The 27,525-nt window shown below is 39.8% G+C and overlaps 1 protein-coding gene across 1 annotated transcript in view; it reads right to left on the bottom strand.

The window, feature by feature from the left end:
* epas1b (endothelial PAS domain protein 1b) overlaps positions 1-26,340 on the bottom strand; it is a 46,748-nt gene extending 20,408 nt beyond the window's left edge. Inside the window, exons 1-2 of the mRNA XM_070841410.1 lie at positions 25,989-26,340; positions 1,803-1,993 (exon numbers count right to left, since the gene is read on the bottom strand). Coding sequence (XP_070697511.1) covers positions 1,803-1,993; positions 25,989-26,014 — 217 coding nt within the window. The 5' untranslated portion in view covers positions 26,015-26,340. The remainder of the gene's footprint in view (positions 1-1,802; positions 1,994-25,988) is intronic.
* Positions 26,341-27,525: the final 1,185 nt, after the last annotated feature.

The following is a 27,525-nucleotide window of genomic DNA, read 5'->3' as shown; positions in this document are numbered from 1 at the left end:
TGTCTGTCTGTCCCTGGTTTATCAGCTCAATAGTTTTTTGTGCACATTTATGTCTATATGCTGATTGACCTCTCATGGTTGTGGTGATTCACAAGTTTTTTTTCACCTTTTTTTCACCGACTGTTTGAACCTGTCATTGACTGCTGACTCCTCAGTTAGCTGGCCGATTGGGGCCATAGGTCATCAACAATTGCATCAGTTTGACATCACAGGGCAAAAGGCATTCTGCTCGGCTAAAAACAAACCTTACCTCCTCTGTTCAGGTCACATTTTGGCTTTTGTCAAAGTTAGGCATAGCACTTTTCTAGTTTTGCCTATGATTATTGTATGCTGTCAACTTTTTACTGTAAGCCTTAGGAGTTGAACAAAAGTCAACTGGACTTGTTGAAGGTACTTGAAGACATTCAAGTACCTTCAACAAGTCCAGTTGACTTTTGCTCAACTCCTAAGGAATAACTATGACCTGGATGACTGAGAATCTTCACAGACATTTTAACTGTAAGGCACTTTGAGCCGCACTAACTGTATTAAAGGAGCTTTCTAAATAAAGGAGTTATTAGGAGTGACTTATTTTCATTTTCTGATTGATGACAGAAATAGGAAGCAGCAGTCACTGTTGTTTAGGGAAGTATTGGTTGTATGCATCACTGTTTCCCCCCGCAAACAATGCAAAGCAGTTTATAAAAAGATCAAATGTTACATAAAAAGTGAATAATAGCAGATAGAATAAAATGGCAGTGGATGTTTAAAGATTTACAGATAAGTTTAGTTTCTCTTTGTTAATCAAAATACTTTCCTGCGCCGTCAGCAGCTACAAATGGCTTTTTGAGCTGCCAATAACTGTTCTGTGCCACAGAACCTGCTTTAAAATCACAGATAATAATCGCAAAATAACACAAAATGCAAGAAAGCATGTGGGAAATTATGCACCAGAAATTCAGTTTCTCTTGACATGACGTAACTACACAGGCATAAAATAAGCTAAAAGAAACACAGTTAGATGTTAATCCATTTAATAATTTTCAATAGTAATATAAAAAAAACCCTAACCCTTAATTTAAGTTTAACTATGTGCTGGTAAAATGACTTCAAATGAACCATGAGGAAGTTTAATGGTGTTCAGGTGTGGAGGGCTGGAGTGCCTCACTTTACTACCTTCTCTCTTGCATAAACCAAATGCACAAACTATTTAATAAATAAATTATGTCAAGAGAAAATACTCCTTTTTTTTTCTTCCTTAGCTGCAGTGTTGACCACTGACGCTGCTAGAGTTGTTTAATTTCGTGTTTCTCTGATCTGACTTCCAGACACCGACACGGTGGAGGAATTTCAGAACAATAGGCCGGTTTCTTTGTTGAGCTTCCTCAGCTTCTAATTTTAAATGAGACAAGAGGAAGGAGGAGAAGTGCAAAGAAAGGGTCCAGCAAATACCTTCCAACTTTACTGGACAATTAGTCATACATACCACATGCACACATGAACACATACACACATACAAATTTGAGACGTGAGATCACGTCTAAGAACTCGCTGGAGGCAGCCAGTTGCATATGTTATTTTGTGTAATAAGCTTCAATAAACCAGACTGCAGCTTGCAAGTGATTGTATGTGTGTGCCCCTGTGTTCCCTGAACAAAATGGCACTGGTCCCCTGTTAAATGGTACGGAGCGATACTCAATTCAACTCAATTTGTAAAAAAAAAAAAAAAAGACACTCTGTGTTGTAATGTGACAGAAAAATGCTTCGTGTTTCATCAGTTTTTACTTTATTAAAGATGATGTTTACGTATGATGCGGCCGTACCTGTGGCAAGCAGCTTGCGGGTGCGTAGGAAGCTGATAGCCAGTCTCATGATGGAGGCCTTGTCCAGGTGAGAGCTGACGCTGTGGGGTAAAGGCAGCTGGTGAGCGAGGTCGTAGAAAACCTCTGTCTCTTTGCTGCGTCTACAGCGAGCTGCATCCCGGGATTTCTCTTTGCGGCGCTCTGAGCTGCTCCTGCACAGACAACACAGATGGTGGATGGTTACAACTTCAGTTTGCTTTGTGACACTGAAAAACAACTGGTTTGGTAAAGATTTTCACTTCATGCTTTCTTAGTTTTATATTTTTTGTGGAAGTCAATTTTGCTTAGAGTTGCTTAGGTTCGTTGATACATTAATTATCTGTTAATAGTTACACTTATCTCTGTCATGCTGCACAATAATTCCCGTATGCCCTCACTGTCTGGGGTCTTTCCTGTTCATTGTATAAACTGCTGCTGACACCCTACAGTGTAAAGAACCTAACACCATAAATCCCCATGCATTTCAACCAGCTGCAAGTATGACAATCTACAGTTTCACACTTAGTTTCACCATTAGCGTTTCAGAATAAATACAGGGAAGTGTTGTGTTCTCTGTGAAGTTATTCTGTAGCCTTTTAGTCACCCTGCCACTGTTAGCCAGTAGTCAAGCTACACTTTAGCAAGACATTTGGCCAACTGAAAAATAAAGGTGTCAGACTATAATAACAGCATGCAGCATATCGCCAATCTGCTACAAGCACTGCTGCATGTCAACATGCTGTGCCACACTATCTGTATAAGGCATAAATGACGCTAAATATTCGGCCTTAATGACAGTGAACACCCACAGCAGTTACTGTAAAATTAACTGCTTCAGATGGAATAAAGACCGAAAAAGGAGTGAAGCTGAGTTCAAGGACGTCTTATTTCAATGTCTGTCTGTCTTTTACGTTTTTTTAGTTATGTTGATTCATGTCATATCTTAGACTATTGTCCTGGTGTGACGAAAAGAGAGAAATTGAACCACAGTATAAGGGCAAGAAATGCAGAGAGCGTGAAAAGTGAGATATATAGGGAGATAAGAGATGAACAACTTTTAACGTGCCCCGCCATTTCCCTCACGTCCTCATTCAAGAGGTCCATCAGCAGAAACAAGTTAATGATTATGAATACTGTATTCCTCCTATTTGTCCCTTTGTTTGTTCTTCTGTATTTTTGAGGAGCCACATTAAAGCATACAAAGTTCTTCACTAATACAGCACACCAAATGAACCACACATCAGAATCAACGACATAAATCAGTTTGCTCTGTTTCCTGAAGCTCTAATAGATTTTATTCAACAACAACAAAAAAGAAAAAAACCCTGCTATTATCAAAATCAAAATAATATTTAAAGATATAACCCATTCAGGGTTATATCTCTAGCGCTTTGTGACTTATGCCACTGCTGTGTCCAGTTTCATTTGTTTGTTTGTTCGACTTGTTTATTCTGATTTGGGTTGAGCAAGGCCTATTGAGCAAAATTCAATTTGAACTTTGAAAACAGACTAAATGGCATTTTGTCTTTTAAAAAGAAACCGTAAAGTGGACAACCACTTCAAGATGTGGAGTATGGTGATTATTTTCATTTCCTCAGGTTAATTCAGTTGTTTGAAGAAGAGAATTTTTGGCCAAAACAATGATGTCACAAGGTAAAAAACATTTATCATAACAATAAGCTGTGATCCCAATATATTGTCTTGGGTGTCACTTCATAGCAAAATGCTGCCTTCTTAAAAAAACTGCATGAAAGCTGCAGAATTCTTAAATCATGTCAGCAAGCAGAACTTTGGGTGATTTTCCAAGGATATGATTTATTTTTCTGGCTCTATGTACTGAAATGAAATGAGTCAGAGTTTAATGTCAAAGCTCAGACAGACAGTCCAGAAGTTCAGTCTCTGGTCCAAGAGAGAAGCACAACAAACCATATTAGGACATCGCACATGGAGTTTGGCTTTCTCTGGATTCTGTCTTGTGCTCACATTCATATTTTTAACACTTGTTCAGCTTTTGTACTGTATATTGTCTTTAAAGGGAATGTCGGGTCAAGTTGTTCTAAAAAATGTTCAGATTTATAGGAGGAGACTGCAAAGTAAAGAGCAGCGAGATGTAGAATCATCAAACAAACACAATAGGAAAACCATGATGGAGACCATAAATAAAAAACAGTGTCATAAACATAACATCATGCAGTCATTATGCTGTGTTTAAATCCTTGAATTGATTTATTGTGTTTTACTGTAACCTGGCTGCGTTAGGAAGAATATGTTAGCCTGAATGAATCCACTCCCTCCAGTCACATTAATACTCACATTCACCGAGACATCGGATGTGAAAGTGGAGTTTTCAGGTCAAGCCTATTAATCAATCCTAGACCTACACTTAATCATAACTTATTTGAAAGCCTTGTTCTTAGTCTTTCACACTCAACCTGGAAAATGTTGTAACCAATTCTGTTTGGTAGAGAATTAGGGTTGGGGCCCCCGTCTTGGCCTTAGAACTGCATTCATCTCATTATTATACTATATTGGCTTATCTGTAAATAAACCCACTGGTTGTTTTAACCACACCCTCAACCTTTTTCAAAATTGAGCAATTAATAGTCTTTCCATAAAATCCTATTATATCTCACCATCACCCAAATGTTTGAATTTTAATTACTGATCTACATGCATTATACAGAAATGTCTTTATTCTATATTGTAATGTCTTGTAGTTCCGTAAACCTATGTAAATTTGAGGACATGATTCCATCAACACTTAATTCAAAGCTATGCCTCAGTATAATAGGACTCCAATGCTAACTTTAGCCCCTCCCAAATTGATCATCTTGTTGATGGTGCCACAGGCTCACTGCAAATGACACTCAACTCCATTGTCCCATCCTTTGTCCTTAGTATAACTCCAAAACCCACAAATTACACATCACGAAAATATGAAAGGATATGACGTTCCACCAGACTGGAAGAAACTTGCTTAGTTTGACAAGATCAAGGCTACCAAAGAGCCAGAACTCCAGTGATCCATGTATTCCTTCAGAACTCAGTAGTAATGACTTTATGAGCTTCTTTAATGATACAATTCTATTATTAGAGACAAAATTCATTACTTCCTGCCCTCAACAGGCTTGGATTCAACCTTGAACACAGGATTTTCAGTACAGCTGTAGAACTTGATATATATTTAGACTGCTTTTCTCTAATTGACTTTCCTGAACTAACTTCAATGATTTCTTCATCTAAACCATCAACTTGTCTCTTAGACCCCATCCCAACTAGGATCCTTAAGGAAGTCTAACCCTTAGTCAGCCCTACCTTACTAGATATAATCAATATGTCTTAACAGACAGGCTGTGTACCACAGTCTTTTGAAGTAGCTGTGATTAAACCTCTTCTCAAAAACCCTACTCTTGATTCACTCTAAGATCCTTGAGAAAGCAGTGTGACTTTCTACATAAGAATAGTTTATTTGAGGATTTTCAGTCATGATTTCAAGCACACCATAGCACAGATACATCATAAGACAGAGGACTTTCTCTGTATTTGTCTAGTTAGATTTAAACTGCATTTGATACCATTGACCATTCTTTGGCATTAAAGGTAAAATTGCATTAAATTGGTCCTACTGATCAGACTGATGTCACATTGTATTTAATTCATGTTTGCATGGAGGCACATGTTAACATGTACGGAGTTCCACAGGGTTCTATGTTTAGACCAATACTATTTACCTTATATATGCTTCCTCTGGGTAATATCAGTAAACACTCTAGATTTTCATTGTTAAGCAGATGATAGCCACTTATACTTAACAATGAAGCCAGATGAAACCAATTAACCAGACTCCAAGATTGCCTTAAGTTATTATGCTTGGGCCTAAACATCTTAGGAATACATTTTCTAATGATCTAGCTACCCTGGAGACTACCTTAAAGACTACCTTTTTTCAGCTATGTAATACTGCAAAAATCAGGCACATCCTGTCTCAGAATGATGCAGGAAAGGAAAGGATGCAGCTTTGAGGTATCAGGCTCCTCTTCTTTGGAACCTTCTTCCAGTTTGAATCCAGGAGGCAGATACCCTCTCTATGTTTAAGTAGGCTTAAACCTTTTCTTTTGATAAAGGTTATAGTTAGGACTGCCTAAGGCCTTGGACCAGCCCCTAGTTATGCTGATATAGGCTTAGATAGTCTTCTCTTATTTTGCACTCGATACAATAATGTAAATCTTGACTGCCATACAGTGTTTAAGTTTGGAGCTAAGGAATAAAAGCAACAGTGCTGAACATCCCTCAGCCTCCGAGGAGAGGTCAAATCATTCAAGTAAAGGGAAAATCTAGAATGGGGTTTTCACACAATGTGCACAACAGCAGTAAAATAGACTGTATTGTCAGTCTTCAACTTTTTACTTGCCACATTTCATATCCAGGGACCTCATGAGTCACTAATAGGCCATTTTTCTGTCATTAACACATAAAACCAAGGATGTGTTAACAGAGTGCCAGAGTTTGCATACCACATTTAAATGAATGCTGTTACAACATGAACCAAAACCACAAACAAACAAAAAGGACAAAAATGTACTCACTTTGCAGGCAAAGTAAGTACATTGAGTTGCGTGCACATGGTCATAAAAACGTGAGGGAAATAGATAAAGTACTGTCTGTTAAAAGGGAGCATTTTGAAGATACCGCCAGAATACAAAATGTTTGTCATTATGTTGATAAGAAAAAGGTGTCATCAAATTAATTTAATATAGATAGAACATTCATATTATTTCAGATTAATGTTCCCCCACAGCCAGGGGTACACATAACGTCACCCTCACATTACATTAAACTTTCTAGGTGTGTTTATATACTCTGGGTAGAACTTTGGGTTCTCTTTATTTTCATTTACTTCTTGAGTTTTTGGTCCCATGGGGCCATGTTCTAAAAGGGCCGACATGTTCTCCAGCTGTCTTCGACACCCCCCAGGCCCATCAGAACACCTGAAAACATCAGTCCTTTATAGTCCCTTCAAAAAAAGCCACAAGAGTCAAATATGTAAACTCATTTTGACACTATTTGTCTCATTATTTACCTAACTGGTGCTGCAATCTTTAGAATACAGTAGGTTCCACTATATGCAAGACATTTTGATGTACATGTTTTAAGTAACTGTTGTGTTTGTGTGGTGTACTGGTGTACTTTTGGACATAGGAAAACCAAACCATGAAGCAGTTTAAAAGACAAAAAAAAAAAAAGGAAAATCATCTGCTTCATATCATCAACATCAGTGCTGGTCGTCACAATGTTTCAATGTTTCAAATTTTAAAATCGCAGTTTCCCCTCCAGCTATGATCTAGACCGTAAACACAGAGACAGAAGCTACATAATCAAACATGCAAAGACACATTAAGGAGAAGATAGCATACAATTAACAGGAAAAGGCAGAGAACAGAAGCACCATTATCTTATCTCATCAAATGTATGTTCCATCAGTGGGTCTCCCTGCTCATTTTCTGAGGTTTAAACTCATTAACCCCGACTGAAAATCAACCAAACTCTCATTACTGATGAGCCAGCAGACAGCAGAGCCTCTGACTGCCTCCACTCAGTCAAGTCAACTGGAATAGCTAACTTCAACTAGCGCCTGGATGTGTGTGTGTGTGTGTGTTTATGAGTATGTGTGTAGTGCCACTCTTTGATTGTCTGGAGCCATTGTTGCTGCAGGTCCCAGCAGACTATTTCAGGATACGAAACAATGGGAGTCACAGCGCTTCATCAGGGCACCGAGCCTTCTGATGTACTCGCTGACCGCTCACTCATATTCACAAACCACACACACACATAGACGCCACAGATCAGAGGTAACTAAGTGCATTTACTAATTTGGGTGAAAATCATTATCATCACTAAAAGCTAAAATCCATACCTTTCCATGTGTTGTTGGCAGGTTGTACTTCAAAGCACCAATAATCTCATTGTGTGTGTCAATCTGAATAAAACTGTTAAGACTTAATAATTAGTTATCTGCTAAAATGATGAAAACACACAGTGATACAGATTTTGAGATACAAAAATTATTTCAGTTTGAGGGCAACAGGCCCGTTTTGATCAGATTTTTTCAGCCAGAAAGCTCGATAGGTGCTAGGTAGAGCAATGAGACAGATCACCAACACTCCACTATAGAGGTGGCAAAAAGTTTCAATGTTTTTAACAAAAACAGGTTGAAACATCAGCCTTAACATGAACTAGGTACTCAACTCATCAGTAACCTCACATTTTCACATGAGTCTAGATACATTTAAGTAAGAAGCGAGGCCTTTTGTAGGTGACAGTCATGCATTAATGAAAGTGAATCAACAACAATTGAGCAGCAACTAATGATGACTTTCATTTTTTAATAAAATACTTAACATATTTTTTAATGGTCACTCTCACGCAAAAGTCCAAAACCCCAGAGATGTTCAGTTTACAATGAAATATGACAAAAAAAAAAAGAAGCAGTAAATCCACTGAACTAAAAAGCATAAACCAGAGAATATTTGGCTTTTTTCTATTGTTTCTGCTTAAAAATCCATTATTTTTCTATTAAAATAATTTTGATAGTAATAAGAATAATATAGCCATGTTTTTTTTTTATCCAGCAGCACAACTGATTGTCTAAAAGTCCAAATATTGGTATGATATGATTTGAGCCCCGCGTCACTGAGAGATCACTGAGGTCTTCTCATCAGGGCTTGTTGGTAGCACCAGGCTTCACGATTATACCAAGTTTGTGAACTCTAAAGTTTACAACTCATTTTTATCAGACTTCGGATCCAATAGAAATGAGTTCCCACAACCTACGGTAATGGTTTAGACTTGATTTGTTTAGCTTTCACTCTTGTATATCGTGTCCGTTTTCTGTTATTGTGACAAAGTTTGGGACGTCTGATAGAAAAGTGCTGTGTAAATAAACTTCACTTCAGCGTTCACCTTGTTAGATGCCGCTCAGTGCAGACATACCTTTGGAAAGACAACAGTCTGGCTGCAGAGGGTACTGAGTTCATGCACTCAAGCCATGTGGAAAATACAGTAACTATCTGAGCTCAGCCAATTACTGCTCCATTCAGTCACTCAACTCATCCCAATAAGAGCTGGACCATCAAGCATCTCCAAAAAACCCTTGGGAAGCTTTTGAAGGCTGGATTTATTCTCTTTTTAAGGGTTATTTTAAGACTTTTTAAGCCAACAGCAGAACGTCAGGTGTGTGTGTGTGATGATGTGACATGAAGTGATGCAAGGATCAGTTAAGTTTTTCATTATTATCACTGGCAAATGACCAACCACCAAAAAATGGAGTCAGATGAGAAGATGAATACCTGTCCCATAAATTGGCCAGGCTGATGTATTTGACAATATTAGCTCATCACTGATATATTGGTATTGGCTTATCTTCCGTATTTGTAGTAACTGTCACTCAAACTTCTGTGTGAAATTAGCGTTTCTGCACAAAATATGTCAATTTGACTGTTGGGATGCCGATGCAGTCGGTAATGTGGTGAAAGCAAGTGCTGCTGTTAACACATTACAAACAAGCCTAACAGTCATTCATCGATAGCACTGCGAATAGTGAGCGTAAGCAGGCGGTGTGGTGCCTCGTGTCCTCTCAGCTGGCAGAAATCCTCCTGGATTCATCCTCTGCCCTTGAGAAACACACCAACACACGAAGAAAAGCAAACATGTCAGAGGTCGAAACACACCGCAAGCCAAGTTTCTGTCATGTCAGCCTAGCACACCCCCACTGTCCAAACACATCACCAAAACACGAAGACACACACACACACACACACGCAGTGAGGTCACTAATGAGTAATGATGCTTCACTCACCAAAAGATGACAACAAATCTCTGTAATCTAATTCTAAATACTGTAAATTTTGTTACCTCAAGGTTCAGGCTGCAGGAATGACAAAAAAACAAAACATGAATTACAGCTCTGATTTCTGTTCTTATCATAAGTTATGTAAAAGCAGAGATATGACTCTTTGTTCCCTTCACTGGCACGTCTTGGTGCTGCTGTCATCCTGCACTCACGCAAACATTACAAGTGTAGCACTTAAAGGACATCTGAAGTGAACCCGCAGCCTTGTTTGTGCTGTTTTTGTGCTCATAATCCTGGCTTTGGTTTCACGGTTGTAGCCTGTGGTCCGAGACGCATATATTAATAACAGGCAGGTAGCACAGCTAGAGAGCAAGTACATTTAATTAAGTTATTTTTACTTTTTACAACTTTGAGGTACTTGTAGGTGATTATTTTAATTTTTTGCCACTTTAAACTGCTTTAGTTACAGTTACTTTTACACAGAGAGAAATGTTACGGGTGAAACTTCAGACTGAAGCGGTGTATCTGAAGCTCCTCGTCATGGAGGAGCCATTTCCCCATGAAACTTTTCGCTTTGTTTCATTAAACAAACTGATCTATTAATTATAAAATGAATCATTATTGTCGGAGGGGCCCGACCCTCATGTTGGGGACCGCTTGACTAAAAAAAGTTAACTGTATACTAAGTAACTAAACTAAACTAGCAGCTGTTCAAATAGCAATGCATTAGTAGTAAAGCGATTTTGACTTATAGCAGAGCATTTTTTTTATTGTTGGACTGGTACTTTTACTTACGTAAAAGGATTTTAGTACTTCTTCTAGCAGTGATGGACAGATACAGAGACAAATAAATACATGGACAGAGAGAGAGACACACACAGGTAGAAAATACATACCTGGCATTCTGAAACCTCTGCGATAGAAATAGTGTTGTCACTCTAAACCACAGCGGAGTCACAAGGCCAGTTAGCACGCATGAGGCACCGGGCCACACACACACACACACACACACACACACACACACATACACAGTGACTGACTCACACTGAATGTAGAGAGGTGGTGGCAGTATTAACTTTGGTTTTAGGGGTGAAGATGATACTGTGTGTAAATAAGTGAACCGCAATGTTTCTTTGTCCACACCTCTAAATGAAAAGAGGCAACAAGAGCAGTCAACAAACTGTCGCCGTCGCTTTTAACACTCGTCAGTAGGGATGCTCCAACTGTCGGGGTATCGATCGTGAAACCACGAGATTAGTGAACAGGGCTGTCAAGTTCCCACTGCAGGCAGCTAGGGCCGTTTGTGTTTCTGTGTTTTGTAAAGTTAAACATCAGTTGTTGATCATCAATTCATAGATTTCAAGAAAAAACTGGAATAATTTGATGATAAAAAGTAACTTAGATTTTGTGAGGATTTTTTTTTTTCTTTTGAAATGAAACAAATCTGCCAGTGCAGTTATTTCAGATAGTTTCCAAAGCAGATGTGATTCAGATATTTTTTCTAAAATACATTTATTTTCTATCTTGTAGAAGGGGAAACATTCATTCTTAAAAACTTTAAAGGTGATTTCTATAGAAAACAGGTTAAAGTAGTTTGTGGATTTTCTTCCCTTGTGACAATTCAATAAAGTTAAATGACTTAAGTAAATTAAAACTGCAGACCAAATACATGATTTTAACTGGTATTTGTAATTCGTCAATCAATCAAGCAATCTTTATTTATATAGCACCAATTCATAACAGTGTTATCTCAAGACGTTTTCCATAAAGAGCAGGTCTAGACCAAACCCTTTAATTTAGAGAGATTCTTCTTTAAGGATTCAAGACTCTATTCATCTATCCTATCTTTACCCACATTAAACACATTATCAAAATGTACAATATAAATTCTAATGATAAAAGGTGCAGCTAATAACAGATTTTTACGACCATCAGTCAACATTATCAGCCCTCCCGACAGCCACAGATGTTTTTTTTTCCCCACCTGAAGCTCGCTTCCCCTGAGCAAAGTAAACTCACTTTCCCTCATCGCTCATTCATTTTTCTTTCTCAACACGCCCTCAATCACCGTTCTTCCTCTCTCTGTGATTAACGCGTCAGTTAACGCCACCAAACTGAAGCCTGCGGGGATTCAGGACGACACACGTACACTCGCATGCAAACACAATCACGTTAATAAAAGATTAGATCCCTCTCAGCCGTCATGTTCAGTCCAAATCTTAACAAAACAAACAAACAAAAACAACAAAGAGAGGACACGTTGTGTCCGTTCCTCTCTCTGCTGGCAGTAATGAGACTGTTAATACAGTTTTCCCCTGCTACTCTCTGTCTGTGCTGCACAATGCTTCACCTGTTCACCACACATATTACAACAGATCTCTCTTAAAACACAAATTCAATTTGCAGTAACTGCCCAATGTCACAATCTTTACTGTAACTACGATGACTTTTCCATCATCTCGCTTTTCTCCCTTTCTTTCCTTTGAGTTTCATGCAATTTCTATTACTGTGTATTTAACCCCCGTTTCGATAATTGCTATCTGCTCTGTTTTGGTCTGCGACTTCATCAGTGATTATTCCATGTGGCAATGTAAGAAGATTAACTTCATGTACATTCATTTATATGCAAACTGTTAGCACAATGTAAAAACTGACATTAATGAATTTATAATTAGTCTATACACTTTTTTTTCTCCTTTCTGAAATGTCTGCAATTCCGTTTTTAAATGTATTTGATACCTCGCTTGAGCTTTACTGCTACAGAGAAATAAATAAATAATTTTCTATATCAGGTTACGTTTTTTTTATGTTATTTAGGTGAAGAGATGCATTGAGCAGTTCGGAGTATTTCCTCATCTTGTATTTTAACTATTTTAAGCCAGCCTTGGACTAAATCCCCTTTTTTTTTTCACGAAACACACAAAATTTAATGCACAGTCAATGTCTATGTGATGATTTGTGATAATAAGCCAAGAGGTGCGTACAGAGATCGTGTAACCAAAGCAGGTGTCAAGCTGTGTGTGTGTGTGTGTGTGTGTGTGTTCGGACCACACTGACCGCTCTACATGGATCATTTGCTCCCCTGATCAGCATGTTCTAATCAGCTTCTTGTTGTTTGCGTCACTCTGACTGGGGGACAGATTTACAGATTTTATTGATGTCAATCTGAACATTTGACTGAACCTGCTCTAAAATGAACAGGTCTGCTTGTTTGCAGATTAGTATCACCTTTGTCCTAGAAAGATATCCAAGGTGTTTTTGGCCCAGCCTATATCTCCGACAAAAGGGGAAGAATACCCCTTCCAACAACTCCAAAACTTTCTGACAAACACATTTCATATTTGTCATTGAACACACTGTATGTAGAAATAGAAGAGTCAAAGTTAGCTACTTCTTGACGTGTATGTAGCATCTCTAATGACTTGTGTTCACTGTGTCAGATCCAAACAATTAGTGTGCAAAAACATATATATTTATTAGCTATTTATTTATGTATTGACCACGTAATGACCAAAAAAAGAAAGAAAAAAAAAAAAACATCTGTAGTAACATCTGTAACTGGATTCTATCTCCCAAAGGACCTGCACCATTGTCATCTGCTGCCATCAAAATTTGTACTTTATTAAATTAAGGTGTTTCAGGGCTGTCCAAAATAACCTGTATCTACTGAATAAAAAACTGTAACAAAGGAATGAATATTAATACGAGCAAATGACAGTGTTGTGGTGCTGTGATGTGGCTGAAAAGAAAAGAAAATCCCTGACCCGTGGGAAAATCATTCTCAAACAATTAAAGCATAGGTTCAAAGTTTCTACACCATCGTACAACAATAGTCAGCAGCGCACATGAACATTGAAACAAGCTTTGCTTGTTGTAATCATTCCTTTCCAAAATCTACAGTCCTCCTTCTGCACAAACGTGTATTCAGCCAGTCCTTTGGGACAGACACTGTTCCTTCTGTACTTTTCAAAATGTTGGACTGCTCCTTTAGTTATATCACATTCATGTTTGATTATGTAGACGTTGTTTTCATTCTGAATAAAAAAAAAAAAAAAAAAAAAGTTACTTTCCACTATAAAGGTTGCTTAGGGTTAGAAAAAGCCAAAGAGTCTGCCTACACCCAAAACACACACACACACACACACACACAACTAAGCAGACATACACAAACGCAGCCACACAGACACACACCTTTCCTTGCTTACAGTGGGTCTTCCTGTAGTTGTGGCGCCTGGCCGAACACAAACACAGAACAACAATACAGTGCTGGCTAATCTGTGATCCCGATGAACATAGAGTTCTGGAAACATAGCCAAACGCGCACACACACACGCACGCACACACACACACACACACACAAGGCCGAACAAACAGCTATCCCAGACAGGGGCCCCGACTTCAGCTCAATCAGGGGAAGAACGATGCAGGAGATTGCTGATGATTGTGATAGTCCATGAAAGAGAGGTACACACACACACACACACACACACACTCTCTCTCTCTGGCACAAACAAACAAACCCGCCCACGCCACGCTGATGGTTGGGATAGGCTGGCTGATTGAAAGAGGCACAGAGGGGTGAGACTGTGAGGGAGCGCAGAGAGAGAGAGAGAGAGAGCACAGGTGGTGTGAGGGAGCTCAGCTGACCACACTGGGACCCTCCATCGGAATACCAAACAAGCTGCATGGCTGAGACTTGAACAAGCAGTCAGGCAAACTGCGAGAAATTCTAATGTAGGGGATTTTGATTAATTACCAAAAAAAAAAAGATGTCCCAGTTTACATTTTATTCCATGTTTCTATTCTACTGTATATTATTGCTCTTCAGTATCATTTTTTTTTTTTACAAATGCGATCTCATTCAACAGCAGTAAAAATACTATGAAGCTTTAAAACTTCTGCCATGTAAAAACAGAAGGAAAATCCATTTTATGCACGCTTTCTATAGCGATTGTTTTCAAACTGCGTACAGTACAGAGATCAGAGATCAAGAGATGTGAGAAATCTGTCTGTCATCACTTTTCGTGTCCTGAAATCCAAACTGAAAAAGGAATGACTAAGTGTAATCTGGAGAAAAGGATTACAGGGACTTAAAGAGAAAGGAATGCAAGTCTTGTACTGTTTTTCACTTGGTCACCGCTCTCACTGACGCTTCTCACATAACAGGTTACAGTCTTTTCATTTTGCAGTGCAGCCAGTGTAAAAGGTTGCGAATGACACTCAAGTCTGTGTGTGTTAATTAACTTCTGTGCAAAGAAAAGAAAGATATACAAGTTGAGGTTGAATGTTTACTCCAAAAGGACTGAATCCACTGTAGCATAGAACATTTTTCAAGTGTTTATATCATGTTGTTCAGACAGCAAAAAGCCTCATCTGAAGGTAGAAAACACGCTCTGATAGAGTTAAGTCCCATGAAGGGTGTCTGGCTCTCAGCTCTGCTGTGTGTTCACTGTTTCTTAGAGTCAACAAATTCACTTTGGAGAGTGAAATTGTCTAAAAGGATTGAAAATGACGCTAAAGGACAAAGCTCATGACACGCAGATGGGATACATATGTTCAGTTTCCACCGGCTCGACTTGGCCCTACTCGACTCGATTCGGTATGCTTTAGGTAGCGTTTCCACCGGCCCTAGTACCTGGTACCAGGTATTATTTTAGTACCTCCTCTGCCGGGGTTCCAAGCGAGCTGAGTCGAGGTGACAATGTGACGTCACCAGACTGCAGACCACTGATTGGCCAGGGAGCGGCGTCACTTGATGAGTCACGAGAGCGACTATCAAACCCACCGTTTTTAAAACCCTGGAAACAGAGACTGAGCGTTTTTATTATTTCTGTGAACGAGGTGAACGGATACACACAAAACAAACGCTCCATGTCCTTAGTTGTGTTTGTTTGTGCCGTATACAAATTACGCTACCGGAGTTCCGACCCGACCCCACCCACATTTGAGGTGGTACCTGGTGTAATGGAAACACAACCGTACCGTACCGTGCCGTGCCGTGCCGAGTCGAGTTGAGTAGGGCCAAGTCGTGCTGGTGGAAACGCGGCAATAGAAAGAAGGTCTAGAGGACTGAAAACAGACAGACTTTACATGACCATGAATGAAAGTTGTAAAAACTGTAGTGACTCCTGAAGCTTTCTTTCATTTACTACCTCATGTACGTGAAATAAATACTCCCTTTCAAGTCAGTTTATGTTCAAGGTCAGTATTTCAACTGTAAATTTCAATAGAGTTCACACAAGGCAGCTATAGTATGGTTATTGTCTGCTTAAAGGCAGCCTGTTGAATTTTTGAACACTTGTGGCACTGTAGAGCGATAATTTTACAGGTGGTTTTGCAAGTTGCTCGAGCAAACAATGCAGGATTCACTGCTTTTAAATTAGCGTTGCCAAAGGCATTTAGAAGACCTAAATACATACGTGTTTTGGTGAGAAACTCTGGATGGACACATAACTTTTCCTGCGGTGGCACTGAACATTGGCAGGGGGGGCCTGATTTAAGTGCTGCAGAATCATCTTTTAGCAACTTCTTCTGATTTAGTTCTCAAATTCATTCTCATAAAACCAAAACGGAAGTTGTCATCTCATTTACACTTGCACTTACTCAGCAATGCTGCTTCAACCTGAGGCCTCTCAGCTGCCAGTGGGCTTGGAAGTTTCCAGCCAGCTCCCAGCCACTGCGTGACTCCACCCCATGTTCACTTTACCTGTTCCTATTTTAACCTGTTTTAGCCCTAGCCTCTATTTGGGGCCTCTGCTCGAAAATTACATGCCCGAAGTTAATAATACATATCTCTACAACCACACGGTCTATTTATATAATTAAGGTATCATGATGAAGGTAAGACATAATTTATGGTTATGGCGTCATAAGACTGAGTTTTTGCTGTTCTCTGGCTGTTAGTTTGCTGAGTGTTGGTTGTATAGCGACATGGAGCATGCTGCTGGAATGCTTGGAGTCTCCGCTTTCATACGACACCTTGTTTGTGTGTCTCGCATGAAGCTGCAGACCGGCAGCAGCGAAAATGTTTCGATAAGTGGCGCTATGATGATTTTCGTATGTGGTCGTTAGTTTGCTTGGTGTCGCAGTAGTGTTTGGTTTAGGTAAAAATTGTTCACATGAGCTTGTAGCCGAGTTTGTCCCGTTTAATTTGATGTGCAACATGCATGTGTTCGTACATGACGAGCGCACTGCTGGCCGCTGTGTTTGAAAAGACTTGCCTGCAGAGCCCAATCGGGCTCCGCTCGGGTTCAACAGGTTAAACATGCCAATTCATTCAACAGCAGGGTGTGCTACCATGAGATGGTGTTTCCTCCATAAAAACACATTCACACATAAACCAATGTTCTGATTTACCCGATTTCACTTGAGTCTGGGAGGACCTGGAGTTCGGCCAGGTGACACACAGTGGATCATGGAGTCCGGCCATTTTAGCAGCACAGGAAGAGGAAGAGGGAGAGCTGGCGGACGGGAAATAGGAAATGGCAAGGAGACAGAGTTCTGACGGAGGGGAGTGAAACAGACCTGGTCAAATGACCTCAAACATGGAGGGACGGGGGAGTTATGGGCGGGAGGGCGGGGGGGGGGGGGGGACAACAACAACAAAGTGAACGGGGAGAGGCAAACAGCACAGCTGGGAGTCCAGGATAAATATAAGAGAATGTGATATGAGCAAAAAGACACAGAAGAAAAAAACAAAGACGGAAAGCACGAGGTTGAAGAAAGGAGGATTGGGCGGGTGAGAATGAATGAGATAAAAATAACAATGGAAAGATGCAGAGAGGTTCCCAGACCACCTCCTCTCCTCCCCTGCTGTTTCCCCTCGCTGTGCAGCTGACCAGGGCCCTCCAGACACCACAGGGCCTCGGGTTTACCATAACTTTGTTAAATCAGGACATATAGTTGGATTTCAACAAACTTTGTTTGCCAAGTAATCAGGAGCTCAATTGTGTTTGTCTGATATGACTTTCATTTTCTATTTATTGAGCATTTTCTGAGCGGTAAGTGTTGCAGGGGAACCTTGCTTACTGCAATTAAGTCAAACAAGTGCTTATTTTCAGTGGTGATCAGCATCTTATTCCAGGAGGAAAACAACAAAGCAATATCCACAAAAATAAGGTAAAAAGGAAAAAAAATAAAAAAAAATAAAACAATAACCCTGAATTAATTAATAAGAAAACATTGTCGTCCAGCACAGCACGGGAGTCTCACAACAATCCTCTGCCTCTTTTTGCTGAAAGTGGTGATTGCTGAAAACCCATTCTCCTATTCTTCACTCTGAGCTCTGTAAGTGCTCTCAGCAGTGGTGTGTTTAATAGCAGTTGGTGAAACCTCATTCAGAATCTGCAAAGTCCACCACTGTTCACAAGTAGCAGCAGGCTCACTTAATACTTAAAGTCTGACTTTTACCCCGTGAACGGCCCCTGCTCTTCATCCTCCTCAGAGGACTAATCACAATAAACCGCAAAGCTGTCCACACAGCTGGGAAACATATTGCATCTCCATCTCTATCACTACCATTACTACTTAATAACCCAAAGACTTTCTCCCTTTTACTCGTGCTGCACAGTTGAATGTTTTTTATTATTCGTGACTATGTTTACATGCACGTTAACATTCCACTATTATTCCGAATTAGGCCTTATTCTGAATGCAGCATTTTCAAATTAAGACATTAGGGATATGCTGATATTACAAAGGTTTTAGGAGCAGTCTTTGGACACAAACAGTGCACTGTATACATGTATACAGTTGGAGTTTTTACCACACAGCCTCTTGCCTGTTTACAGTCAGGTCTGTGTGTTGGAAACAAAGCAACTAGACAAACAGTTTGCAAAGTTGTGCTTGCACAGTTCAACAAGTCTGCCTCCAGTGGAACATTTTGAAAAAATCCAGCACTACTGTTTTTACAAATAAATTTGTATGCATGTATGCATACATGCATGGCTGCATGTAAACAGGAATATTAGCCATGTAAACTGCTCAGTATGAATACTGATTTTTTCAGAATAAGGGCAAAAAAGTGAATATCTTGTGCAAGTAAACATAGTCAGTGTCTCCCCGTGTTCCTGTCTTAATCTTCCTTTCACTTATTTACACTCAGTAAAACTCTGAATAAGAGCTTTAAACCCAAACACAAACAGTGGAGTCCCAAAGCACAAAGACAGATTCTTAACCAGAGAGACTCACTCTAAATCTGACAAAAGTGGATCTTAATGTTGCTACTGACAGAAACGTGCTGTTTGTTTGGTTGGATCTGAGGTGAAAATGTACTCCAAGAGCAAAAAACACCTAATTCAATCGGAACAATCATAAAATAAGTTAGTTTGATAGTTTTGCGCTTTAGGGAAATTAAATCTATCCCGTCCATACGTGATATCTATCCCAAAGTTCAGCTCAGGTCTGGGAATCATTACAGGTAGTGAGGAGGGGATTCCTATAAGCTATCAAACCAAAAGTAGATCATCGTTGCTGTTCAAGTTTCAGTTTCAAGCTTTGTCATGTACAAGTCCGACTGTTTTCCCACGATGATCCAGGAAAACGGTTTTGGGAAATTCCATGTCAATCACCACCCCTAAAGAAAGGGATTATTAACTTGAAAGACACCATACGAGCTGCTGCATTACTGAACTTTTTATCTACTGTGAACATTCTGCCAGGACAGACTGAGGAGATCAGCCTTTCATTCTCCTGATTTCCAGTGATACTGAACCACAATGACCACAGTTTTATGCCAACTTTAACCATTTCTGCAAGATTATTCAGAAAGAGCTACAGACTTGGGACTTGGACTCGACTGCTATGAAATATTACCTACTTGAAAATTGGCTCCCTAAAGATTTGACTACAAGTTTTGGCCTGGTAAAATCCAGAAACACTGAAAAACATTAATGGCAGTGACAAAGGACTTTTTCACCTTGGACTCTGTGTAACATTGGTGGATATTTGTCACCTTATATAGTTGACTGCAGCCCTAAAAGTAACAATTAAGACTTGAATTAAGACTTGACTTAGACCTCAGAAGGTTTAAGAACTTAAAAAGAATTAAAAGATATAAAACCTTGTGAAAAAATATATTAAGATATGAGCGATATTTGATGATCCTACCTCGTGCAAAATATTCAGTAACCACATCTGTCAGGGTAAGAGAGGCACAGTACTTGAGGGACAGTGCAGAACCTTTTTTTTCTGTCTACAAGAGTCATTAAATCTACTCATTCCACTTTTAGACATTTAGACTTTGGACACTTCGTGTCTCTCTCTCTCTCTCTCTCTCTCTCTCTCTCTCTCTCTCTCCTTGCATTCCTCTGTCTTTCAGAGGGCAGGTCGAGCGGCTGCTATAAGTGGCGTGATGTTTGGGTAGTGTTAGGAGGCCGGGTTAGCACACAAAAGAGGCACGACGGCGCTGTGCCAACCAGGCCTCGGCTCACTGCAGAGTGCCGCAATGATGTGAACCGCTGAGTTGACAAGCCTGGACAGTCTAACACCAGAGCTGCTTCTGCTGCTGTCTACTCCACCGTTTTCACATTCCTTATTGATTTATGCTCATCTATATCACTTCTGCGTCCAGTCGATTATCGCCCCGTCTTGCTTTCTGTCCTCCCCTTCTCTTCTCTCGATCTTGTTTTTGGCAACTCGTCCTCCTCCCTCTCCCTCCCCTCTCATCTCATGAGTTAGCATGGGAGAATGGGACACAAAGATGCATTAGCAGCCCATAAAAAGGAGCAGCAAACATAGGAATTGGGAGCAAAACTTTAGTAGAGTGTTTAGTAGACATTTTAAACCAAAAGATGTACTAAATGTTTCAAGCTCATAACACTCAGAACTCTTAAATCTTGATTACATCACTCGTAAAAAGAAACAGCTCATAAAGGGTCTGTGATTATTTCTTTAGGCTTTAATTAGATAATTTTTTTGCATCATTTGTTAAAAGAATACATTTTTTTTGGACTCATTGAGAATCATGGGAAACCATTGCCAGGATTCCTCTTTAAAGACAGAGAACGTTGCTATGTAGAAGACATATTTTTACAGAATTGCTTGTTTCGCCTGACGAATCTTATTTGTTCACATGATACAGCTCTGGTATGCAACCGCTCATTTATATAAGTTAATAGTTTTCATTTGTTCTACGTTTTGGCTGATTTATTAGGTAATTAATTGTGTGCTTGTATTTTGCCGTTCTTGTGTTTTTCCTTTTATATGCGAGATTGTTTTCTTTTGTTTATGGAAAAGCACTTTGTGTTCCTAGCTAAAAAACAAATGTAGTAGTAGTAGTAATAATAATAATAATAATAATAATAGTCTACATAATGCAAACTTTAAACGAGTCATTGGTCTTTGTTCAGACATTTTCCCAATGTAACGCTATTGTGAGAAGTCAAAGTGAGGATAATCGTGCCCTCAACCTTCTGCTACTTTTTTGAAAAACCTGATATGAACAAGCCTTGACCTTGACCTTAGGAATAGTAGTTTGACACACACAAACAAAAAAATCTAAAACGGGGGAAAATATTCCCAGACAGCGGCACAACTCTCCATACTTACTCCCAATACAATACACAATGTTCAGCAAAGCTTCATATTAGACAAGACATGTCACTATTTACAGAAAAACATGATATAACATGACACCAGGGTCAATAGTAATGAAGTAAATACCTTAATAAAAAAAGTGAGCTGTCGAATAGTCATTATGAGGGGTGTAAGGTTCAATACAGCACATGCAAGGTGAAAAATGTCATACACACACAATATTACTTACAAAGCTTTAATGACAGATTCTTTAGTTTTCCTCTCGTAGTCTTAACATGGACATAAATACTATTTAAAAAAAAATCTACTACAACTGAAAAGAGAAATAATCTTACTTACATAAAACTAAATAGGAAAATATACAGGACGAGGATGCATAGGATGCATTAGGTCATAATTTTCAGATTCCAAATACCTACAGTGACATTTTTCAATTTTCAGATCCTGGGTCAGAATATAATGTTGCACCCCCACAACCATGATAATGGTGAGATGTCTTAAAAAGAGACAGAAAATATACTCAAATAGATCAATCTCTCCACAGTCATGTAATACATATCTGCCTGGCAGCTGCCCTGGACTCTGACCTTTGCACATTGTTTCCAGTGGAATCGCACGCTGAAAGAAGTGAGCAGTGTTCTGCGCAGGCCCTCAAATTATTTCTAGTATCGGTCAGCCAGGATGTAAAAATAAAGCTATTTAGTGTAGTCAGTGGTGGAAAAATAAGGTGACAAACACTGCTGTTGGGTTACCATGTCAAACTGCGGTCAAGGCTGACTAAAGCTGTGTAAACCACAACAAATGCTGGAAATGTGGAGTATTTAGTGGTGTTGGCCAGCGGGCAGCAGATCTAACCTCTAATGTGACACAGTTTGCCTGACTCCAAATGCATTGTATAATTATCTTAGCTTCATGCAGTCTGTTCATAACCGTTCTACTTTGGGTAAAAACTTTAACCAATTTTGAACTTTTGCCCTTTAAATTGGTCATCGCCTTGAGTCTCGAGCAGCAGTACTTTGCGGTCTGTCTGTGGCTGTGTGTTCATGTACTAACAAATCTTTCAAGTGTGACTTTATCCTTTGCTTTACCTTTGAAACAATGTGGTAACACTGGACACCTCTGATAACTTGTGTGTTTGCTGCCATATCAACATACCTCAACAAATTATAAAAATAGCCATTGCTAATGAGTATTGCCATGCTAATTAGCACTTGCATGACATCGCTAATTCAATATTGTGCGTTAGAAATTATTATTTAAATGAAACATGCTCACAAAATGTTGCCATTACAGCCAATACCTTACAAAAGACCACTCCCATAATGCAATACAATTTGTTCAGCGACACCTGTCAGGCGCGTCGAGATTCAAAACAGAAGCCAATAGCTTATTTTGAGATATGGTAGCTCAAACACGTTGGCATAAAAACTCCAGAAGTGTACCATACCTTTAAATTGGGGTTACCGCACTGGCACATATAATCAGCTTATTAGGGTTCAGCAAACATCGGGATCATTGTAGTTGACTTTGGCTATTGGCTTGTTTTCTTAGTCTTCTGTGATAGCAAAAATGTACGTGTTTTAGCCTGATGGTCTGACATTTTATAGATCAAACAATTAACTGGTATTCCAGATATATACTTCTGGTGTTTGAAAAAGGTATGAATGAATCCGCCTGCGCTACAATACTAGCTCAATCCCAGTGGTGACATTAACCTAGCCATGGGTTAAACTGAGTGCAACTTACACTTACGTTGACATAGTGAATCGGTTCATCAATCAAACACAAAATTATAGGGCAACGATTCTGATAACCAATTCATTATCATTTCACTGATTTTCAAATCATTGCTAGATTTGCTATTTTCAGCATCTCAAATGTGAGGATTTACTGGGGTTTTTTTTATTTTACCCAAACAAAATGAGCAATTAGGATTTTGTGATGCCATTTTTTTTTTTTCAAATGAACAATTCATCAATTACACAAGAAAGTAATCTGCATGTTAACCGATAACGAAAATAATAGCTAGTTGTAGCCCCACTAAAATCAAACGTAAAAACTGGATGAAGATTTGAACGACTCCTTTTTTGTTGTGATGAATGACTTCGGTATAATGCACTCTGAGCCGTCCTTACACAACATATATGGGAGTCAATGGGGAAACACCATAACATCTCTCTAAATTAGTGAATGTGGTCTTGACCTGCTCTATAGGAACAGTGTCTTGAGATAAGTTTTGTTATGAATTGGCGCTACATAAAAAAAGATCGTTTGATCTTGTCCGGTATCCTCTGCCAAAAGAATGTTTTTTAAAATCTGTGTATTTTTGTTGACACAAATTTGGGTTGACGGGAATTCGAACTATAAAAACAAAACTAAAGTTGCCTTTTTATCACCATGCCGGTAAGTGGTTAGTCACATTAGGACATCACAGTGAGTTCATCCTCTTTAGTCATATTGATGGAACCAATCTGACACACGGTGTGTGTTTGCCAGGCAGCCGTCATGAATCATACAACTTATTGGGGCAATTAAGACTTACAGGCAGCAGCAGAGACAATGTGCTCCTGTGTATCACAAAGGCAAAGACACTGAGAACACAACACGCCAATGAGGAGACAAAAACTAGGGAACTCTCACACACTTTCACACACTTACACACACACACACACACAGAATCTTTCATCTGCAGCCTGACAGAGACACACTTGCGGGTCTCCTTCCCTAAAATGGCCGATAGCCCTGCAGTGGAAGCACCGAGGCGCTGACGAGCCAGGGGAAATGCTCCTGGGCTCGTCTCACTTTCTGTGTCCTAATGTCATTTTCTCTCATCCTCCGTCTCGCTTTCATCCCTGATGACAGAGAGTAGAGTGTGTCTGTCCTGCGTCTTAATACCTGCTCTGTTCATGTTTAGGCCAGATCTGATAGTAATAGCTGATAGCTCAGATGAGGGCTGGAAAGTAGAGAGTCACAAGGGTGAACTGGACAGACAAGACGGCCTCAGACAAACCCAAGTCTGCTGATCGAAATCTATTTTCTTCTCCTGGTGGTGTAAAAGTAGAAGTAAATATTGTTTTTCTTTCATTTTACGAATAATATCTCAGACTAACTTAATCAAATGTGTCACTGTGGCTTTTTTCCACGTCTTGAATTTAACATCTTTCTGTGATCTGACTGGAGAGCCAGACAATTAAATCATGAGGATTTTCCTCAGGTAAGATTCTACCTCTTTGACAAGCGTGCTCAAGTAAAAGCAACACAAACGGGGACGGAGCTGGAACCAGTAAGGCATTATCGCGCAACATTAGGCCCACGACCTCACCAGCACTGGTGAACAATTAACAACCAAAAAGCAATGCTGCAGTCCCAGGAAGACACGCTGAAGACACAAGGAACACGCTGTTTAAAAGAGGGAACACACACCTCAAAATGAGTACAGATAAATAAATCATGTGAGAGCCTTATGATGAAGCAGCTTAGGAACTTCACATATTCAGTTTCTCCGCTGTCTTATCACAGAATTCCCTAAATCAATGTGTGACTAGCCGGTTTCAGCAGCAATCATTATTTATTAGCGTCAGCAAAAGGAGACAAAAATTTCGTGGCTGCACGAATGTTGTGAGTGAAGCCACCAAATGTGTAGCAGCACTTTTTGAGATCTGGCAGAACTCCAAATGGTGGTTAACCATCTGTAATCTCCTCCACTGGAAGGCAGACTACTACAGCTACTACAAGACACCTGTACTTCTAGAAATTTCCTGACCGGGCAGTCTGGTATCTGCCTACTGTAATGACTAATTAGTGATTAGTCACATGGGCTGTAGACATCTGACTTCATCTGACAGGAGGTGACGGGTTAAGAATTCTCTGAAAGAGCAGCTTTATTGGAAAAAACCGTGTGATGCTTAATATTATCATAGTTATTATCAGGAAGATGCTGCAGCATTCGTGCCATCGGTGTCTGTCTGCCGAGCATCCTCTCTGCAGAGGTGAAACGTCATCTGTGGCTCTGTGAAAGTCTGCAGGAAACTGAGGCTTTGTGTTGAAGAAAAAAACCACAGCTTAAGAAAGCGCTGGAGCCTACTTTCTCTCCCTCAACCACTGCTGAGCCACATTTTCCACCAACCTGTACGCTTAAAATGCAATTAAAACAGCTACTGCAAACTCTTTACAGGACGACTGCATGTAAATGCTCATTTATTCTTAAATGAGTACATAAATTGAATGTAATAGATTTATGATGACCCAAAGTCCAACTAATGATCTTTTGATTTTTAACAATGGAGTTTATTTGTTTTGATTTTGCACAGGTTTTTTTTTTTTCTCTTTCTCAAACCAAAACCAGCTTTAAAAAGGCCTTTAAGGTCGCATGAAATGCAAACCTGGTTTATCACAGTGACAACCAAGAAGCAAACAAAAAAAACCTCCTGTCAAATTCAGACTAAATCAGATCGCCCACTTACCTCACATGGCGGGGTTTAATCACACCCACCCTGCCACCATTGCATTAGAAACCGATTAACACGGTTTGCAAGGCTGTCTTATACACTACGAATGAAGCCCTTGGCAGTGACTGTGATTTATTACAGCCACTATCAGAGCACAAATCCAGGCCAAGTCACATGCAGCGCTGCAGCAACAGGTCTCTCTGTGTGTGTGTGTGTGTGTGTGTGTGTGTGTGTGTGTCACAGTAGCCAGCGGACAGCCAATTTCGTAGTAAGTAAACACCGGCTCATCTGTTTAATAAACCCTTAACCAAGTGGAATAAATCAAATGTCTCTTACCTCTTTTTCTCCTTATCGGCCGTCATGTTTTCTCTTGTGCACAATAACAATGTTGTAATTCCCCCGACAGTCTAACTTAAGTCCAACTTGAGAGCCAAGAGAAGTCTCAGATGGAGGTGTTTCATGGAAGTGCGCAGGTCAGAAGCTCTGGTAGATTATGTCATGAAACCTGTGAACTGTTCATAAGTCCGCAAAACCAGACTGGAGTGAAGGGGAGTTGGGGGGGTGGGGGTGGATCGGGGCCGTACAGTCTCAGAACACTGCCGAGGATTGTACAGCCTCTCACCCGCAGAGGAACTCCACACAGGCTGGGGCTGAGCTGCTGACAGAAGCCGCCCGCAGGTCCGCTTGTCAAAACTTTTGCTCTCGCTGATCTGAAAACTCCCGAATCCTCTCGGTCTCTGACCTGCAGCTCAGCTGGCAACGTGAAAGCCGCTGTCTGGGTCCCGGCACGCTGATTGGCTGGGAGCGCAGCCGGGAGCCGCCCCCCTGAGCAGCCCCGCCCCCGAGCTTCCTGCTCTCCTACCTTACTGTCTGTGACACCCCTCCCTCTCTCCCCCCCCACTCTGCAACAGGTGAGAGCTGCACACCACAACAAGCCAGTGTGCGAGACACACACGCACACACACTGACACCCATTATGATGACACCTTGAGGGTGTCACTAAAAACTTTTAGGCCGACTCTTTTTTTACTTGAACTTTCTATGAGTATTTCCTTCATAATTCTTCTCCTCTACATCTATTTTGACAGCTAAAGTCACTTAGCAGATTAAAGTTCCACATTAAAGACACATGATACATTCATAAAATACAGTCTGTTGTCACAGGACAAAGCAGTGAGGGACTTTGTCGCGTCTCAGATGTTCATCGTTGTCAAAGCAGTTCCAACAAAGAGGCATTTTGCCTTCAAACTTTTCACATGGTTTGGTTTTAATACCTGTTTGAGGCCACATGAGGTCAAATTATCCAATATTGTACACATATAAATATATATATATATATATATATATTTATATAAAATTTATAAATTAATTAATTAATACATTTTTTAAAAATCCAGAAAATAAAAAACAGATTTGTGCATCAGAATTTTTAATCATCTCCCAACACTGCAGATTTATCTGGTGACACTTTGGAGGGGCCAGACCGCCGGGTTGGGAACCGCTGGACTAAACTATAAGCTGTATCAGTAACATGTTACTCTAACATTGATGCTTCAGTATTAACAATCTAATAATGTTGAATTAAAAAAAAAATCCATCTCAGAAGGCATTTTTCTATAGAAAAAGTACTTTTATTTAGTACTTTTACTGACGAAGGATGCAACTTTTACCTGTACAGGAGTATTTCTTCATTGTGATATTGGATACTGCAAACTTTCAGAGCCTGCCGGGGCTGAATATTTGACGCTCTGTGCAGAGGCGGAGAATTCATGTGATATCTTGTAATCTAAACAATGTAGCTCGCTGAGGTATAAATTAATCTCTCTATCGTCTCTCATCATTCAGCAACTGCCAATCAACAACTGTGTTTTTA

The sequence above is a fragment of the Pempheris klunzingeri genome, chromosome 12 (assembly GCF_042242105.1).
Source record: "Pempheris klunzingeri isolate RE-2024b chromosome 12, fPemKlu1.hap1, whole genome shotgun sequence".
NCBI lineage: Eukaryota > Metazoa > Chordata > Actinopteri > Acropomatiformes > Pempheridae > Pempheris > Pempheris klunzingeri.
This window is presented reverse-complemented; position numbering and strand designations above follow the sequence as displayed.